The 18,999-nt window shown below is 57.5% G+C and overlaps 1 protein-coding gene across 2 annotated transcripts; it reads left to right on the forward strand.

Moving 5' to 3' along the window:
- Positions 1-1,556: 1,556 nt before the first annotated feature.
- Positions 1,557-17,319, forward strand: RAB37 (RAB37, member RAS oncogene family; the record flags this gene model as incomplete). Of its 2 annotated transcripts, XM_084218721.1 has the most annotated exons (10): positions 1,557-1,616; positions 7,311-7,421; positions 11,557-11,667; positions 13,737-13,778; positions 13,925-13,991; positions 14,076-14,128; positions 14,615-14,680; positions 15,389-15,445; positions 15,708-15,784; positions 15,892-17,319. In XM_084218721.1, 10 exons carry the CDS (start codon positions 1,557-1,559, stop codon positions 15,995-15,997), a joined length of 750 nt encoding a protein of 249 aa, XP_084074847.1. In that variant the 3' UTR covers positions 15,998-17,319. The 2 variants fall into 2 exon arrangements, with proteins under 2 accessions (XP_084074847.1, XP_084074848.1); XM_084218722.1 differs by lacking the exons at positions 1,557-1,616; positions 7,311-7,421 and adding an exon at positions 9,494-9,600.
- Positions 17,320-18,999: the final 1,680 nt, after the last annotated feature.

Raw genomic sequence — 18,999 nt, forward strand, 5'->3', positions numbered from 1 at the left:
CACTGCGACATCTGCAGGAAGGATTATGCAGACATCAATGAGAGTTTGGGAGTTTTGACAAGTTCTTGGTGTGTTTAAGAGTTGCTCTGGCTTTGTTGAAGTCCCCCCTGAGGTTTGCTGCTCTCTTCTTCTTGGCCCTGCCTGTGTGGGGTGTGTGCACTATGTTGAACCACTTGTTCCTTTTCTGATCCAGACACCAGGGCTTGTGATATCATTTGGTTTTGTGTTGTTGATTGTGTTCCAGTGCATGAGGCCATGGTCTGGCTGCAGGATTGTCTGGGTTAGGTTGGGTTGGGCTTTTTGGCCTCAGGCAAGCCTGAACCCCACTGTCCCTATCAGTTTTTAATTTTTTTTCTGGTTATTGTTTCTCAGTCCAATCATCTGACCCAGCAGAACCATTTCTGCAGTCAGAAGAAATAATGGGTAAATATAATTAGCAATGTCAGGCCCAGGCAGTCAAACAGCAATCGGATGGGTGCAGATGGCTCTTGGAAGCATGGTCTGTTCCTCTGGCTTGAGGCCATCTGCTGCTCTTGAAGGAGGGAATTGGAGACTGAATCAAGTCTCTCTTAAATAAACTTCTGAGTAAAGGTTAATTTATTTCCAGTGCAACGAAAAACATCAGATTGCTTAAAGGGAGTCGTAAAGAAAAGGATCTCAACAAGATATTGACTGTCACCTTCAGGTCTAGGCACAGCTTCATCCTGTTTCTAATAAGAATTTTTTTTACTCAAAGCAGGGTCTTAACTGGACTCTGTAAATGCAGTGGAAACCCAAAGTGAACCTGTCAGGATAAACAAGGCTTAGCACCAGTTTGGTAAAGAAACTAAAATGGCCTGGCTAGCACGAGCGGCTGCCCCTCCCTGGGGTGACACGGCGGTGCCCAGGCAGCTCTGCGGCTCATCCTGCCCGTGGGCTCTGCGGGCCGATGTCTGCAGGGCGTCAGCCGGAGCAGCCTCGGTGCGGGCAGGAGGCTTCTCAAGCGCCAACGAGCCTGCTGTGAATCCGGGCTGGAGCAGGGCGGCGGACCGGGCTCCGTGCTCTCAGCTGGCGCTGATCGAAGCTGGCACCGAAAATCTCTGTGCCAGGGCTGGCCGTGCCCCGTGGGAGCCTCCCGCGGCCGAGGGAAGGCCAGCGATTCCCGGCGGCGACGGCAGGGACCCCCGGACTCTGCCAAGTCGGGGGTCTCTATGGCGGGGGACGGAGACGGGGAGGGGGAGGTGGGGAGGGAGCAGCGGTGGTGCGGGGAGCCCGGCGGGCTCTGCCGGCCTGGGGGACGCTCCCACCGCCTCCCCGCCCCCGGGCGGGACCGGCCTCCCCCCGCTGCCCGCCCGCCTCCTCCGGGCGGGGAGCCCTGCCAGTGGCGGCGAGGAGCACCGGGCACGGCCTCCTGCGGGGCCGGAGCGGGCCGGGCAGTGCCGCACCGGGCGGGCGCTGCGGGGCCGGAGCGGGCCGGGCGGTGCCGGCGGGGCGGGCGCTGCCCGCGGTGCTGAGCGGGACGGGCGCTGTCCGCGGTGCTCCAGGGCCGGCCCGGGCACCCCCGAGCCCCCCCGGCCATGGGGGCCCGCGCCGCCGGCCCGGGGGGGGACGGCTACAACGAGGCACTGCTGCACAAGGTGGGGACGGGGACGGGGACGGGGACGGGGATGGGGATGGGGGCACCTGGGATGGGGACGGGGACGGGGACGGGGACGGGGACGGGGACGGGGACGGGGACGGGGACGGGGACGGGGATGGGGACGGGGACGGGGACGGGGACGGGGATGGAGGCACCCGGGATGGGGCTGCAGAGGGGGATGAAGGGGCATGGCTCTTGCTTGAACTTCCCGACAAATTCCGTCCCTCTGCCTCCCTCGCTCCTCACCTCCCGGTGGGGTCCGTCTCTCACCCTCTCCCCGGTGCGGCGGCAGCTCTCTCCCCCCTGTGAGGGTGGGCAGCCTGCGGGGATTGGCCCCGGTCCCAGCCACATCCCGGTTGACGGTAGGCAGGGGGGGTCAGGATTCGGCGTGTTTGGGAAGCCAGGACTGCTGGAACGGGGCCAGCCCGCGGCACAGCCCGCAGCCGCCTTCAGCCGCTCCCGCTGTCCTGTGCAGGCTCACGGCGGGTCGGGGGCAGCCGAACCCCGGGGCTCTGTTTGCCAGAAGCAAATTAATGAGCTGGGACTTCCCTGCCGTGAAATAGCCGTGTCCCAGAGACGGCCATTCCTGCCCTTGTTGCTTTGAAATCCTCTTTTGCAGTGTTCCTGGGACTGTTTTTAACTCCTGGGACTGTGTTTGGTAACTGCAATGGCACGGAGGGCGGTCAGGGTCGGTGGTGTCCCTGCAAGGCACGGGGTGCTCGAGCTTTGCTGCGGGGACAGCAGCAGCAGCAGGGATTTTGCTCTCTGCAGTCAGGCGCTGCCCTGCAACTCCCGGAGCGATGGAGGAGATGCTGATTTATCACAGATCCACCCATCATTCCTTCCTGCTGTCCTCACACTGCTTCCCTGCAGTTCCCAGTGACTGTGCAGGAACAGGGATGGGACAAGACAGGAGAAGGGCTGGTATTCTGTGGATCCCTCTGTTCTGTATCCTGCTGTACTCAGGGCAAGGTGCCCAGCCCTTGATTAGTAGAAAAATATCCATTACTAGCAGCTCTTATTTCTGTTGTACATGGAATACATAGAACATGCCCCAGGGATGACTTGAGAAACTCTGATTCTTTGCAAAGCCTTAACTCTCTCTTCTCCAAGAAGCAGCTGCAGCAGTTAAAGAATTACATTGGTGGAAATGAGGCTCTGGGCAGACCTGCCCAGGCAAATAACCATTCAAGTCCCATGTTCCCTGCTGTTTCCCTTGGTATTTTTCTGCCTCTCCTGGCTGGGCTGCTTGTCTTGCAGAAACAAGGCTGCTCTCACTCCAGGGAAGTGAGGCAGCAAATACCTCACTAGATCTTGTGTCTGAGCAAGCAATCACATTTCAGATGTGTTGACAAACCTCAAGAGAGCTTTGCAGTTTGGAGACAAGGATTAAATTATTTCTGGTTGGTGGCTAAACCCAGGCCTGGGGAGAAAATGGGCCAGGAGCTAACCAATGCAGGAACAGCAGAGGTTTATTCTAGGCTGTTCCAGAAAAGTTTTGCTTGATACAAAGTGATGAATTCTGCTCTCAGGTGGTTTGACCCATTGCCAAATCATTCTTCCTTGTCTGTGATTCCTGGATCCATTTAGCTGGAGCAAGACCCAAAGGCAGAGGGATGTGTTCTGTGCCTGTGGTTGATCCAAGGTGTTTGCAGGGGCTTGCAAACAGAGATCTCCTGCATGATCTGAGCCAGGTTTTGTTTGATGCACAGCCCTAGAGCTCATCTCTGCAGGGCTGAGATCCAGCCTCTGCCAAGGCAAGGGCACAGCCAGGCTGGCAGAGGGCTCCAGGCTCTCTCTCAAGCTGGTTTAAGTGTCTTGGCCATGGTGAAATACTGTCTGGGCAGGTGGGGACAGCCCTGTCCCTGTGGCACACAGCAGCTTCTAGCATCATCCACTCCATCCCTGAATACTGCTTGGAGCTGGGGAACGGCAGCTGGAAAGGCAGGAATTTTATATAATTTTATATAAAGAGCAGGTTAAAAATAAGTCTCAGGGACTGAGAGTCTCAGCCTGAGAGGCCACGAGAGTGGGGTGGTGAGGGGCTGAAGGCAGACAGGTCTTCACCCTCAGGCCTCTCCCAGTGCTGTGTCCCACCTGAGCTCTGCAGGCAGCTGTGCTGGGGGCACGTACACATTTGCCACAATTTGGTGTGATGAAACCTGCTCACCTGGGCACAAACCAGTGGGGCTGGGGCTTCATCAGCTCCCTGAGAGCAACACCAGAGCCTGTGGAGGGCACTTCTCCCTTCCCTGCATCCCCTGACTGGGGTTTTACCCGGTCAGGCTTCCATTAGCTATATTTAGCTCAGGCCCAGGTTCTGCATGTTAAATCTTGAAAATGAGCTGGGAAGACAACCTCAGCCCACATGCACTGTCCCAGATCTCCTCCCATTTGTCTGGCACTGGAATTGCACCCATTGCCTCCCTGTGCTGCCTTGACAGCCATGCAAAACCTCTCTTCCCTCAGCAGGTTAGACCAAAATGTCTCTTTTCCTTTCAAGTATGGGAAGTTTGAATTATTTTGCCTTGTGCCTGCAGCCCATGCCAAGCCAGCAATGATTTTGACTGGAAGTGATCCATTTACATTAGAATTAGCCCCCAAACTAGCTCAAGGTGTAGGGAAGGATATTTGCTCTTCCCCTAAGGCAGAGCAGGCAGACAAGTGTTTTCAGGAGGCTGTTACAAGGTGTACCTGCTTTTCTCTGGGACTGTGGGGTGGTGAAGAAGTCAGGTTACCTCTGGCAAAGCGCTGTTCCATCCCCACACCACCAGGCAGACAGGATCAGCAGCACCAAAAGGAATCTTGCAACACTTTACTTAATCTTCCCATGAAAAACCAAAAAGCAAACAAACCCCTCCCCCCCAAAAAAAAAACCCAAAAAACAACAACAACAACAAAACAACAACAAAAAAAACCAAAACAACAAAAAAACCCAAACCCACCCAACCACCAAAAAAACCTCCAAAACAACAACAGCAACAACAAACAAAAACACCTGAGAAAACCTGGAGGGATGGGAAGGTGTGGAGGTCTGTCTGTGGCTGAGGATGGGGGAAGAGTCAGGACAGCTATGGAACTTCATCTCTGGGAGACTTTTTACTGTCATGACTCAGTCATGTCCAGGCTGAGATTTCAAGGGCTAACAAGCCACATCTTCCCTACAGTGGGCTTTTTGTTCTTAGTTTTTGTTTATTTGCTGACCAGGAAGGCCACAAGGATTTCTACTGTGCTGTCCCTCCATAGAGCCCATGAGCTTTTCCTGAAGTCATTAGGAATATCTCTTGGCTGTTCCAGGCCAAATTTTGCTGTTATTATTAAGTCATGAAGCAATTCATGAGTTGTCTCTATTATGAATCCCATTTAAATTATTAATAGAGGAATCTGCCTTTTATACATGTTCTCTGTAAACCCTGGGCTCTGGAGGCTTTCTGGTGCTCATTCCAACCAGCGCTTCTCCCTCCATAATTAATGCTGTTCTCTGCATTCACTGCCCCCAAAGACAGCACTGCAGGGTGCAGCCAGTCCTGTTGCACATCCCAGCATCAGTATTTTACCTGGAAATGGATTGTAACACCAAATCATCCAGCTCTGAGGTGCCCCATGGTAATGAATTCTTGGAGTGCTTTCCTATCCATCTGCCCCTGGGCATATCCTTCTCTCTGCACAGGGAAGAGTTCTGGGCCCTAGGGAAGAGCCAAGGGGGGGGTGGGCAGGGAAATTTCCCCCAGGAAAGAGGTGAACCAGTTCCTCTGGCCCAGAGATTTCTGCCTCCCAACATTCCCCCAGTGCGAGCTCCTGGCTCACGTGGCTGCTCCGAATGTACAAGTGACCTGCAAAGAGCCCAGGCAGGGGGAGGGAGAGATCTCAGGCTGCAGATCTGGGCACAGGTTGCTGCCTCTCAGCACACAGGCCTGTGCAGCAGCCTGCATCTGGCAGAGGTGCAGGGCTCCCTCCTGACACAGCCCTGCTCAGCAGGTCAGCTTTTCCCAGGACAGGGTCAGTGTTTGGGATGTGCTCCCCAGGGAAAGTGCTGATTCACTGAGGCAAGCGCTCACTGGAGTGTATCAGCGTGAGCACGCTCCAGGCAGGTTCTGGGGTGGTGCTTTATGCCAGGCAGGACGCTGATTTCCCCACAGTTCACATCCCTGCGTGGTTTGTGGTCCTCCAGCTCCTTGGCTTTTCGTTTCAGCCCACTTCTTTGGGACCTGTGGGGTGCAGGAACTGTGGCACCAGGTGCAGTGAGGCTCACATGGCCTCCCAGTGTATGGAATCAGGTCTTGATGTGCTGGGGCTGTTCAAGCATTTGATTAAACTGATTTGATTCCTTCACATTCATCCTGTGTTTCACAAGGGGAAATGCAGTGCCTGAAGTAGTGCCAGGATTGCTCTCACCCCAGGGCACTTTGGGACAGGAGAGGGAAAGGACCAGATGTGCACAGCGGCTGCCCTGCATATTGGGGAGGTACTGAAGCACCTTCAGGCTGGAGACAGAGGACTGAGGTGTTGCAGGATGGAGCAAGGCTGCTGGAGCTGTACGAACACAAACCAAGCAGGGGTGAAACAGAGGCAGCCAGGTGTAGCAGAGGTGGATGCAGAGGGTGTGGAGGTTTCATCCCAGCACCTTGCTGCCTCATCCCTGCAGCCTCAGGGGTGACAGGGGATCAGGAACAGAGGGGACACTCCATGTTTGTCAGAACTGCACCTTTAGGAACACCCCTGTCCTGAAAGACAAAGCCCAAACCACTTCTAAGCCAGCAGGTTGGTAGCAGAGTGTTTATTTTAATTGGTGTCCCGCAAAAGGGTTGAAAGTACCTCAGTTTCTTGAAAGGATGGGAACGTTTGCCAGTGGCTCTGTGAACAAAACCCAGCAGAGGGAAGGGAGGGGTTCTGTTTGCACTGCTGTCTCCCTTAGGTCAGGGATTTTCAGGGACACGGGTGGGAGCAGAAGGGAAGATGAACTCCCCAGGGGCACCACGGCCATGGCTGGCAGTGTGGGAGCTGCTTAAGAGGTGACAGCTCTGACACCAGCACAGCTCCCTTGTCCCTTCTGCTCAGGGATAGGAGCAGTCTGGGGTTTCCCATGGAGGCTGGAGAGGCAGAGGGACTCCGTGATTTCAAACCCATCACTTTGCCAGGAGGGAGTGCTGTGAGTCCATGACATTAGGACAGGACAAAGCCAGCCCAGTGACCCAGAAGGTTGTGTGGCTGTGGCAGCAGCTGTGTGCAGCAGCTGCAGGAGATGCTCTCTTTACTAAACAGTTTTGGACTCAACCCAGTGACTCCAAAGTCCTCCCAAAGAGGTTTTCCAACCGGCCTGTGTGAGCCAAGGCTGCTTCTGCCCGGCAGCTTCCTGAGCTGGGGTAGGAGCTTCTCTCCTGCTCACTCTCCATGACAGGCTGTGCTTTACTTTCCCTCCCATCTCTCCTCTCTTGGACAGGGTGCGGTGGGTTTCAGGCCTGAAGCTCATCCCAACAAACATTTCATTAATTACAGAGATGCACAAAGGGGTGGAAGTTCCTCTCTGGGCAATTGGCAGAACCAAATGTGACGGATCCGGGGGCTGGGTGGGTCCTTCTTGATCCTGCTGCATTTGCTGCCTCATTCCCCCAGCACACCCACCCAAATACCTGGCTCCCAGCTCCCCCATCACCTGCACCTGCACTGATGCCTCTTTATGTGGTCTTTACAGACAATCCTGGTTGGAGACAGTGGCGTGGGGAAGACATCACTGCTGGTCCAGTTTGATCAGGGCAAGTTCATTCCTGGCTCCTTCTCTGCCACCGTGGGCATTGGGTTTACGGTAAGAGCCCAGTCCCTGGTCCCTGGGCTGTGCACTCACCCTTGGGGAGCTGCTTTATTGGGGAATCACAATCTATGAATCTGTGGTAAGCACAAAGAATTGGATACTTTGCTTTGATGCTGCTGGATGAGGAGTTTGGTTTGGCTGTGTGCTTCTTGGCACGCTTTGAACTGCTGGGAGGGATGAAGGATGGGTAAAGCTCCATATTCCAAATCCCCTGGTGGGGCCATGCCTGAGTGCAGCCCTATGCTTCACACACAGAAAGCTGCCTTTGGAGCTGCCCTGCTCTGCCAGGGAGATGCCAGCCTGTGTCCTGCTGTGTCCAGCCCGGGGCCCTGGCGAAAAGTCAGGCAGATGGTGATGGTGCCAGGAAAAGCACTTGGCTGCCATCCAGAGCTATTTGCAGAGCTGCCGTGGGGTCTCAAGTGGCTCTGATGTGTGTGTCCCCTCTCCTGGGGGAGCTCAGGACAGGAACAGTGCTTGGGACCTTACTCCAGAGAGACTGTCATCCCTTCAGCATTGTGACAGAGCTGGAACTCAGCAAGGGCTGCTACCTATGGCGATGTGATTACCCACAGGAATTTTCTTTTTAGTCTAGACCAAGGAAGCAGGAAAATGTGGCACCAGTGGGGATGGTCTGGCACCAAGCAGCCCAGGGAGCAGCAGCCAAGGGTGCTCCTGCTGAGGGGCCTGAGCTGTGGGCAGGCAGAGGAGGCTCAGCCACACCACTGATCTCTGCCAGCTTCCGGCTGCCTTGTTTCTCTGGCAGCAAATGCCAGTGTGTGGAAGGGATGCTCAGCCAGGCAATTTTCCTGCCCAGCACGGTTTTCCATATCCTTCCAGCCCCCTCCCCATCTTGCTGCAGAGAAGCTCAGCCACTTCCAGGAGCTCCAAGCATCCAGCCTCCAGCTCTGGGCACTTTCCTGGCCAAAGAGCACATATAAACTATAAATCCCCCGCTGGGTCTGAGCGCAGTTACAGGACTGGAAATACAGGTTCTATTTCCCGGGGGGCAGAGGAGGGCTTGGCTGGTGCAGGAGGTGGATGCCATTCCAGAGGGCATCTCTGCCACTGGACCTCCTGCGGCCACACATGGCCTTCACCTGGAGAGCAGAGAGGGGCACAGCCCTGGAGCCCTGCACCCCCAAATCCCAGCGGTGTGAGCAGGGGTGGGGGCTGCCCTGAGGTCAGTATTGCTGTGGGAGAGATGAGATGTTCCAGGGAAAACAGACCAGGGAGGGCTCAAGGCTCCTATACACAAAGTGGTGCCTGTAAGGCTGAAGACCTTGACCAGCTGTGGACTAAAATGAGGTTTTACGGGATGGGGTTTTGGGTAACACAACGTCCCTCTCCAGGGAATTCTCCCACATTCCCGTGCTCGGGCTTTTCCTAAATGAAGTGCAGTATGAGCTGGGCCCCAATGGCTGGTGTAGGATGCAGGGGGAGCGGGAGGCCTGGCAGCCATCCCGGGCGAGAGGCAGGCACCGGGGAACCGGCTCGGTGCAGCTCGCGGCTTCCGGCTAACGGCTCCTGCTCCGCTTCCCTCCCGGCTGCACGGTGCTCACCCGGGGCCCAGCTCAGCGCCGCCGGGGCTGCAGCTGATGGGGCAAACCCCCCACCCTGGGGTGGGCTCCCACCGAGTGGGCGCTGCCGTTCCCGCTGTCCCGGCGCGGCAGGGTGGGATTTGGTAGCGCCGGGGTCTCCATCCCCGCACTCTGTGAGGGACGGGGTGACTGTTCATTCGCGGGGTGAGCAGTTCCTCCTCTCCCCACCCCCGTGTCCGGAGGGACGCGCCGGGGCTCTGCCCGCTGTCCCCGTGCAGCCAGGCCGGTAGCAAACTCCAGCACCGCGGGGTCCCCGCTGCGGGTGTGCAGTGGGACAGGTTCCCACTCTTCAGCCTCTTCCTCCTCATCCCGTGCCCGGGCAGGGCAGGGAGGCGGCCGGGCACGGCCTGGGGGGTGGCATCGGCCGGGGAGGAGGAGGAAGAGGAGGAGGAAGGCGGGTGGGGCCGCAGCTCCCGCAGGTCCCGCGGCGCCGGGACTCGGCGGCTCCGCTCGGACGCAGCATGGGCGGCCCCGATGGGGCGGCGGGGGGCGAGACCCCGGAGGGGAGCGGGGAACCCCCAAGGAGCAGCGGGGATCCCCCGGCGCTGCCCCGGGATTACGAACTGTCCGGCAAGGTGGGAAGCGGCGCGGAGTGAGCAGGGATGGACCCTCCGAGCTCTGCCAGAGGGGAAGGTTTGGGTTCTCCCATCCCCCCCCCGGCTTGGGGGAGACCAGGAGGGGTTTAGGGTTTAGGAGGGGTCCCGAGGGCCGCCCGCTTCCTCCGCTGCTGCGATCGCGCCCAGGAAGCGGCCGCGAAACGGGGAAGAAGGCAAAGGAGGCGGCAGCCCCAGCTGATTCCCCCAGCCCTTCTCTGCCCCGGGAGCCCCCCGATGCAGCAGGTGCCGGGATTGGGGTTTTCCTCCCCGGGAGCTGGAGATGGGGGCGTCCCTGCCCCGAGGGTGCCTGTGTCCGGGGGCGTCCCTGCTCAGCAGTGGCAATAGGGACCAGCTGCAGGAACAGGACTTTGGGGGGCTCCCGGGGGAGCGTGGCCGAACTCTGCCCCCTGGAAGCCCGTCAGACCTTCTCTAGGGCAAGGGGCTCCTGCCAGCCCCGCAACAGTGCCCCCCATGGCAGGGGGAGCAGGACCCCATCCAGGCCATCACAGCACCCCAAGGGCTCCACGGTGGGAGCAGCATTTCAGCCCTGGATCTAGCCCAGGGCCCCCCTTCACCCACACCGCAGCATGCCACTTGTGAATATCTCTGCACCCCTGCCAGGGCTTGGGGAAGGGGGGAGCCCTCCTTCCTGAGTGCCCCCCTCTTCCCCAGCCCAGCCCAGGCAAGGGCTGCCCCAGGAAGCACCTTCCTCATCTGAGCAGCTCAGGGGAGGCACAGGACTGATGAAACTTTTACCCCCAAAATTCAATATATAGCCCCAGACTGAGCCCAGCACTGATGGTGTTGGCCCCAACACCCTGTGCTGCCTCACTGAGCCGGTTCCAAAGTGGTCCTGCATGCTCCCACCTTCTCTAAACTGCTTTTTTTTTCTTTGCCTTTATCGTCCCCTCTCTGACTGCTCTTCATGGAGGGCAATTTCCATGTTTGAGGGTGAAAACCAGTTTTCAGCTCAGTCTAGAATGTGATGGAGGCAGAACTGAGCAGTGTTCCCAGCTGCCCACAAGTTCTGGGGAAGGATTTGACCAGCAAGGTGGTAGCAGGAGGCAGAGCATTTCCAGCCACCAGCTTTGGCATTTGCTGTGCCAGCCCTGTAGAAGATGGCCATGGCCCACTGTGTTTGCCTGCCCCAGAGGTAGCAGGGCTGCAGGGATTTACTTTGCAAGCTCCAGCATCCTGTCAGGTGGGCATGCAGGGATGGACCTTCCTGCTCAAGTCCTGCTCACTGCTATTTTTCATAAGGGTGAAAAACGATGCAGCCAGGTTAATGATTGCTGGACAGGAACAGGTTGCTGCAGGTAGGCAGAAAGAGCACAGCATGGGGAAAGGCTGTGCTTATGGAGCCCAGCGCTGGTCTCGGCTGCTCCCTGCCTGAGTCTGGCGGTGCTGGGGTGGCTGGAGAGCCTGGGCTGATCCTGTTTGCTTAGCAGGAGGGGAAAAGGCACCATGTTTGCTTTGGTGTCTGCAGCAGGCACCGACAGGGAGAGACTCCCGGACACGCAGGGTTTGCCCAAGCCCGGCATCAGCCCCTGGGCTGGGCACACCCGGCTCAGGGGCAAAGCGTGGGAGCTGGCTCCATGCCTTTGGGAGCTGTGGCTGGTTCTCTAAGAGCCTGCTGGGCTGGGAGGTGGCCAGGGCCTGGCTAGGAGATATCTCTTCTTGCTGTAGTACTTGCTTTCACACCAGCTCTCCCCCTCTTTCGTGGCTGGGGGCTGCCCTGCTGCCCTGGGGCACTGCTTGGCCGCACCCTCAGGGCTCCCACCCGCGCCCAGCTCCCACGGGGCTTTCCAGACCCACCAGGACCAGCCCTGGGGAGAGAAAGGAAGGGAGAGAAGGAACTGGGGAGGGCTCAGCACCAGTCAGGGGTGCTGCTCCCTCCCTGTCCTGCTGACATTTCTCCCTGCGCCCATCTTGCAGGTGATGTTACTTGGAGACTCGGGCGTGGGGAAAACCTGCTTCCTGCTCCAGTTCAAAGACGGGGCCTTTCTCTCCGGGACGTTCATTGCCACCGTGGGCATAGATTTCCGGGTGAGACCACCACAGCTGCCAGCCCCTCGGCCCCTGCACCTGCACCTTGGCCAGGACAGGGTGCTGGGCAGGGAGAATGGGCGTTTCCAGCTTCTGTACCCCCAGTTATCTCCCAACCAGCTGCAGGTGCTTGCTGGAACCCTTCCACCCCTCCCTGGGAGAGCAGTAACAGACAGAAGAGCCCACTGGTACTGTTGCCTTTTACCTTTAAATCAGCAAACAGTCTGGGTTTGACCCATCCCAGCTGTGTTCATGGTCTGGGGCTGTGTGCTGGACAGCCAGTACACTCCACCATGCAGGCCAAAGCCAACAGCTGGAGGGGACAAACACTGGTTGCTGTAATTTCATGCCTTGAAAGGGCTGAAATGGGCTGCTGAGAAGTTGTTAGGGTTACCAGATTGTGTTTAAACCCCCACACTGCTGTCTGCTCACCAAATTTCAGCGGCAGTGTCTCTCTAAGGGTGTGCAGGGAGGCACAGCTGTTTGCAGCACAGGGCAGAGCAGGAAGTCACGGGGGTGTCCCCGGGCAGGGCTCTGCCCACAGCCACCGACACGTGTCAAGTGCGGTCGGTGCTTCCTCTGCCCCCGCAGCTGCAGCTGCTCCTGTTTTCTGCCACTTTTGCTGCCCTAGCTGTCTTTGGCTTTTGGTGAAACTGGGGGCTTGGTGATCAGGGGCTGGGGGAGAGAGATGGCTGTGGGTTTGGTTTGAAGGGGCCTCAAGGCCTGTCCTTATGATAAAGTCACTAAAGAAGGAAAATCTGCTGTGTCCCACTGCTGGGCTCGATGCTGGTCTCCCCAGAGGTGTTGCCAGCCCGTAGGTGCCGGCTCTGCCTCGTGCAAGCATCCCCTGCAGCAGCTCATGGCTCGCTGCTCTAGGTAATCTCCAGAGTCTCCTAGGGCATGTTTTTGTTTTATCCAGCCCATTTGCTCAAATGCTGTCATCGCCACATGGGCTGAATTTCCATTTCAAACAATTCCAGGCAACCAAATTATTTATAGGGGTCTTCTCTTTCCAGACTCCAAGTATGATTCTTTAAGAGTCTTAAAATAGCTTTTTAGTAGTTTTTGCTTTTCTTTTTTCTGGCCTCTGGAGAGAAGCCCCTGTGCTTCTGAGATGAGAACAGCGATTGCTTAAGCCTCAATAGCTGCCTTCCCAGCTCAGTTGGAAATGCCTCTTTCCTTTCCCAGTCCCAGCCCAGCCTGGCTGCAAACCATCCTGACCCAAGAGATTTCCTCCTGCCATGCTGGATACAGCTGTGTGCTACATGCAGCCCCTCTAGCTCAGTGTTTTCTACCTCCTTTAAGAACCAGGCAAGGCTCCACCAGCAAGCAAACCTGAGCAGGACATCCAGCATCACCCAGTGCACATGCCCAGGCAGTTTGTAGCATCCAAAGCCTTCAAATTACTGGAAACAGGCTAAATTTTTAGAACAGCAGTGGTTCCTGAGCACATGGAGCTGAGGAGTCCTGTCAAAAAGATCAGGGCTTTTTGGTGAGCAAATGTAAAAGCACACCAACCTGTTATTAATAAATGCAAAAGTATGTGCATTTATAATGCAAATCAATAAATAAATGCAAAATGGTTCATCCATGCCTCCCCACTTCTGCAGCTCTGCCAACTTCCCAGGGGCTACTGCAATCTCAGAGCTTCCCAGCAGGTGCCAGAGCAGGTTGGTGCTCCTGGGATTTGCTGGACAGCCAAGGTCGTTAACTGACTCATTAGGGCACTCGGGAGCCAAGGACAGGGACTCTGGCTGTAGGACATGAACGAGGCACTGGATCCAAGGCAGGCTGGGATCTTGCTGTCTCCTCTCCACTGATTCTGCTCTTCACTCTGCCTCGAGGGCTTGCTGCTCTGGGATGTCCCTGTAGCTGCCAAACAATCAGGGTCACGGTTTGTGTAGCAATGAGGCTTCGAAGTCCAACCCTACAGGCAGCCTTACTTCTTTCCACTGGCCCAGGGAGAGCAGCTGAGGGGCTGTGGAATGCCAGCTCAGTGCCAGGGCTGGCTGGCACATGCACCAGCACATGATTTGGGCTGATAAACCTGCTCTCCTTGTCTTCTGCAGAACAAAGTGGTGGCCGTGGATGGCGTGAAGGTGAAGTTGCAGGTGAGCTTTGGGAGGGGGGAAGAAATTTCCAGATGGAAACCCACCTCAGGCTGAGCATGGTGGTCCAGCAGGGCTGGGAGCCACAGGAGCAGACCCAGCCCGGGGAGGTTGCTCTCCCTGCTCTCACCAGGGCAGTTTCTCAGCAGATCTGGGACACAGCAGGACAGGAGCGTTTCCGCAGCGTCACCCACGCCTACTACCGGGATGCCCAAGGTGAGCCTGGGGTCCAGCAGGGATGGGGAGACCATCCAGAGCACATTCCTGCAGTGTAGCAATGCCTCTGCCTCTCCCCTCCAGCCCTGCTCCTGCTCTACGATATCACCAGCAAGATGTCCTTCGACAACATCCGCGTGAGTCCCACCGTGGGCTGGGGGTGTTTCTGCCGGGGCCTGGGAGCGTGGGTGCCCTGCTTGGCTGGCTGGGTGTTTGGAGCAGTTGGGAGCCTGCTGTACCCGTAAGCACTGGCTGTTCTGGCCAGACCCAGCCAGCTGGGAGCTCATCCCAGGGCACCTGGCTGGGTGCTGCACGGCTGGGTGAGTTTTGTTTAAGGACACAGTGAATGCCCGAGGGAGAAAACGTGGTTTGGGAAGGATGTGAACTACGGCTTGGGCTGTAGCCAGGAGACAGGGCGTTTTCAGGACTGCTCATCTGTGATGCTGGAATAAGTCCTTGTGCCAAGAAAAGTCATTATCCCTGTCCTCGTGGGGGAGAGATGGGGGTGCTGAGGGGATGCGAGGGCTGAGAGGGAAGGGAGGGGGCTAGAGGGGTGGGGGGCTGAGTTGGAAGGGTCAGGAGTACCTCTCACCCCGACACAGAGGTGTCCTGCTGCCCTACAGGCCTGGCTGACAGAGATCCATGAGTACGCCCAGAAGGACGTGGTCATCATGTTGCTGGGCAATAAGGTGCGTGCAGGGCCCCCCTCCACCCTGAGGTTTGCTGTGCTGTGCTGTGCCCTTACCATCCCCATGGCTGTGCAGGGACGGGGCTCTGCCTGCACCCTCCGCCGGGCTCTGCTTTTCTCGGGGCCCAGCCGGCCCAGAGGTGATCCCGGGGGTTTGGGGGCTCGGGGAGGGCAGTATTCCCGGTAGCCAGCGGGTGGCAGCACGAGCCTGAGGTTCCAGGCACGGGATGCTCCTCGACTGGGATGCTTTGGTATGGGATGCCCACCCCCGCCTGGATGCACCCCTGGACCTCAGGTAACCCCAAGCCCTAGGGGCCCAACAAGGTCCCAGATTCTCTCCAGGAGTCATAGATGCTGCTGGGTGCCCAGTGCCTAACTCAATTTCCCCTTGGGACTGGATGTCCCCTAGATCCTGGATGATGCTGGGTACTTGATGCCCAGCAGGGTACCAGCGCCTCCTTGAGTCCTGGATGCTCTCAGGCACTGTCCCAGGTCCTAAGTGTCCCCGGATCCCAGGTTCCCCCTGATATCCTCAATGCCATCAGGTCCCAGATGCTCCACAGATCCCAGATTCTCTGGGTAGTGGATACTTCTGGATCCATGCTGTCCCTTGTTCCTGTCAGCCCCCTGAACACACCAGTGCTGGTTTGCCAGATGCCCCAGGGTGCCAGCTGCCCTGGTGTGTGTGACATTTTCCTTCCCTTGTCAGGCTGATGTGAGCAGTGAGAGAGCTGTGAGGACGGAAGATGGAGCATCCCTGGCCAGGGTGAGTTGTGCCATGTCTAACCCAACTTAAGCCCTCCCAGACAACTTCACATCACTCAGGGTTCTCATGCAGCTATGCCATCCCCTCTGATGCCCAGACCTGCCTGGCTCTTGCAGGGGTAGCACAGCAGTCACTTGCATCAAAACCTGGGGCAAGGCAGGGAGGAGATGACCCTCACGCCTTGTCCAGGCTACAGGGATGATTCAGAGGGCCAGGAGAGCATCTTGGGATAGCCACTGATGGGGTCATGCTGCTCTTGCAGGAGTACGGAGTGCCTTTCATGGAGACAAGCGCCAAGACAGGCATGAACGTGGAGCTGGCCTTCCTGGCCATTGCCAAGTGAGTACCTGGGGCCAGGGCACTGACTGAAGGTTTCCCCTGCAGCCCCACCACCTCCCACACACCAGCACAGTGTGGGAGGGGGTAACACAGCCTCACCACCCTAGGGAGCTGAAGCAGCGCGCGGTGCAGCCGCTGGATGAGCCCCACTTCCAGATCCACGATTACATCGAGTCACAGAAGAAGAAATCCAGCTGCTGTGCCTTCTCCTGAAGGTGGCCCAGAGGAGCTGGCAGGCCTGGGGGTCCAGGTGTGAAGCAGAGCAGGGCCCCATCCTGCCCTCAAGCATTGGAGGGAACCAAGCTCTGACAAGCCAAGGTGGATGGCACAGTACAGTGGAGCAGAGTGCAGGAGAAGGGCCCTTGTCCTGGTGCCAGGATTCAGATCCTGCTGCCCTGCAGAGCAATTACCTCTGTGCCATCGTGGGAATCACTATGGTGTGGTGACTGCTAGCCTGGCCAGCAAGCCATGGTGATCCATCACCTCCACCACATGAGCAGGGTGCAGGACACAGCCACACACCTCACTGAGGGACCCTTGGAGCATCTGGAGGAGCTGTGCCAGGGATGAGCCCCCCTGCAGCCCCCAGTCCTGTCCTTCTTGCTCACAGTGCTGCTGTTGTCCAACTGGAAGGACCTGGTCCAGCCCCCATGTCCCTGGTGCTGCCAGGCTCTGGCTTCCCTCCAAGGAACCTCAGCTGTGCCCGCCCCGCCTGCCCCACACCCCAGTGCCCACGCTCGGCTGTGGCTCCTCATTTCTGCAGTTGCTGCCAATGGCTTTTATCCTCCTGCCACCATCAACGCAATGATGTCCCCATTGTATCCTGGTTCTGCTTGAGGGAAGGGCTGGGATGGGGAAGGGTCCAGCCAAACCTGCTCCCTGCCCACACAGCTGGTGTGAGAAATAAAATTCCCCTGGGAGCATCCCAGCAATGCTTGGGGCACTTCTGGTACACACAGCAATTTGGAAAAACTTTGCTTCCCCCACGTTGTAGCCACAGAAATTATTCTTTTTTTAACAAGAAAAGGCTTTTTTATTTCAATGCTTCCAGACTGAACCATCTCCAGCCTCAAGTAGGAGATGCTCATGATGGCATCACCTGGGGTGATGCTTCAGCCCTGCCACCTCCCAGGCCAGGCTGGGTTTCTCTCCTGTCACTGTCCATGTAATACAACTATGCCTTCCTGCTGCTGGCAAATAGCAGCTGGAACTCACTTTCAGGCATCTTTCAGATGCCTGAGAGCCTTCAGCCAGCAAACTGCTCTGTTGGGCACTGATGGGACTCAGGGACATCCCTGGTGCTCAGCCCAGCTCTGTTGCTCTCTCAAGCGCACTGTCCACTCTCCTGAGCAATCAGATGATGAATATTTGGTTGTGTAGCTGAAGCACTGATGCAGAGAGCAGCTGTGGAGGATATGACACTGCACAGAGGAGTCAGGGACTGTCCTGCACATCTGTCCCCATCAGCATCTTCCCTGGCTCTGCACCTGAGTGCTCGTGTCCCACCTGCCCTGGTGCCTCCTTCACCTCTGCTCTGCCCCTGGGTGTCTCTTTGCAAGTTTACAGATTAAAGCTGAGTATTTTTTGAGGCTTTGCATCTGTCTGATTGTTTATTGCGTGAGAAATCCCTGCCCTGGGTCTGCAACGTGGGAGGCTGCTGCACACAGGCGCTGCAGAGCGGCCGGCCCGGGGGGCCCTGGGAGCAGCCGTGAGGAGGGGGAAGCGCCCACGGCCCCTTCCTCCCTGCCTCCCTGCCGGGGGGGGGGCTCTCATTGCACATTTCAGACAGACCAAAGGTGAGAGGGGAAGAGTAAACACGGCCTGTTAAATTAAAACCAACCTCCTCCCCTGCTGTTCTCATGGTGCGGAGTCCAGCATTCCCCAAATAACTCCGTCTTCCCACCAATGGCATTGCTGCTGCCGCTTGGCTGATGTCTGCAAAAAAATGCTGGATGGCTTCAACACAAACAGACGTTGGCTCTTTTCTCTTTCCCCCCTCCTGCCTGAGCTCCTTTAACTTCACTCCAAGATGCAAAGGGCAGGAGGAGGCAGCTGGGGCGCGACGGTCCTGCCTGTGCCCTGCCATCCCGCAGGCACTTTTGGACCCAAAAGCAGCTTCAGCTGTTTCCTTTGCTGCTGCCTTTCTTCCTTATCTCGGTCCCGTGCTCAAAGCAGCCGTGCTGGAGCTGGGTTTTGTTTCCTGACTGAGCACAGGGTACCCAAAATATACTCTGCATCTACCTTCCAAAAATCTTACTTGTGGGGCTGTGCTGCTCACAGCAGCCTTACCAAGGGGACGGCTGTGACACGGGCGATAGATCCCCCCGTCCTGGGGGAGTACCACAACTCGCTTGCCCTGGTTTTCCCATCCGAAGGCATTTGCCGCCGGCTGCCGTGGGATTCCTCTCCGCCGCTTTTCTCAGCGTCGAGCGGCCGCGGGCCAATGCTCAGCCGAGTGGAGGAAACAAATGAGCCCACCCTGCGCTCCCAGCTGCGTCCCACGGAGCTGGAGCACGGCCACCCCGAGCACACAGGAGGATCTTCGGCCGCTCGGGTCCCTGAGCAGGGTTTTGGGGCAGAGCGCCCTGTGAGAGACGTGTGCCATGGCATGCAGCTGTCCCCTCCTTGCTTGCGGTCTGCAGCTCAGTTAAACACGATCCTGGCTGCCCTGAGGACCTTTGCCCAGGAACTTCAGCCAGGCCCTGCACTGGAAGACACCTCTGTGCTACCCTCTCTGGGACAATCCCAGGAGGCAGCTCCGCCTGGCACCAGCAGCCCTGCGGCACGGCCGGAGCAGCCCAAGCTGGTTGCTGCCTTGCTCTGCCCTGGCTGACCCCAAACCCCAGGATCTCACATGCTCATAACCCCCTGCAGCTACTTCTGCTTCTCAGTCCATGAGCAGAGATCATGGAACCAGGGAAGACCAAATTCTCTGGCGTTCCCTCTACCTTCCCCCTCTCGGGCCACCAGCTCTAGGGCGCTGAGCAAGGTTCAGAGGCTGCTGGGGGAACAGGCCTGGCATCTCATTTCCACTGCAAAACGAGTTACCTGCCCTCTTCCCTGCCCGCCTTCCCGTGCAGTTTTGATTTGGGGATTTTATTTCACTTATTTTTATTTTACTTCGAGCATCCCTGCACCCTCTACGTCAGAGAAGCGCTGGGAGCAGCTGCAGACTTCAAGGAGTGGGCGAGGGTATGGGATGGATGCTCCCCGAG

Source organism: Fringilla coelebs (assembly GCF_963513975.1).
Source record: "Fringilla coelebs genome assembly, chromosome: 19".
NCBI classification, from domain to species: Eukaryota; Metazoa; Chordata; class Aves; order Passeriformes; family Fringillidae; genus Fringilla; species Fringilla coelebs.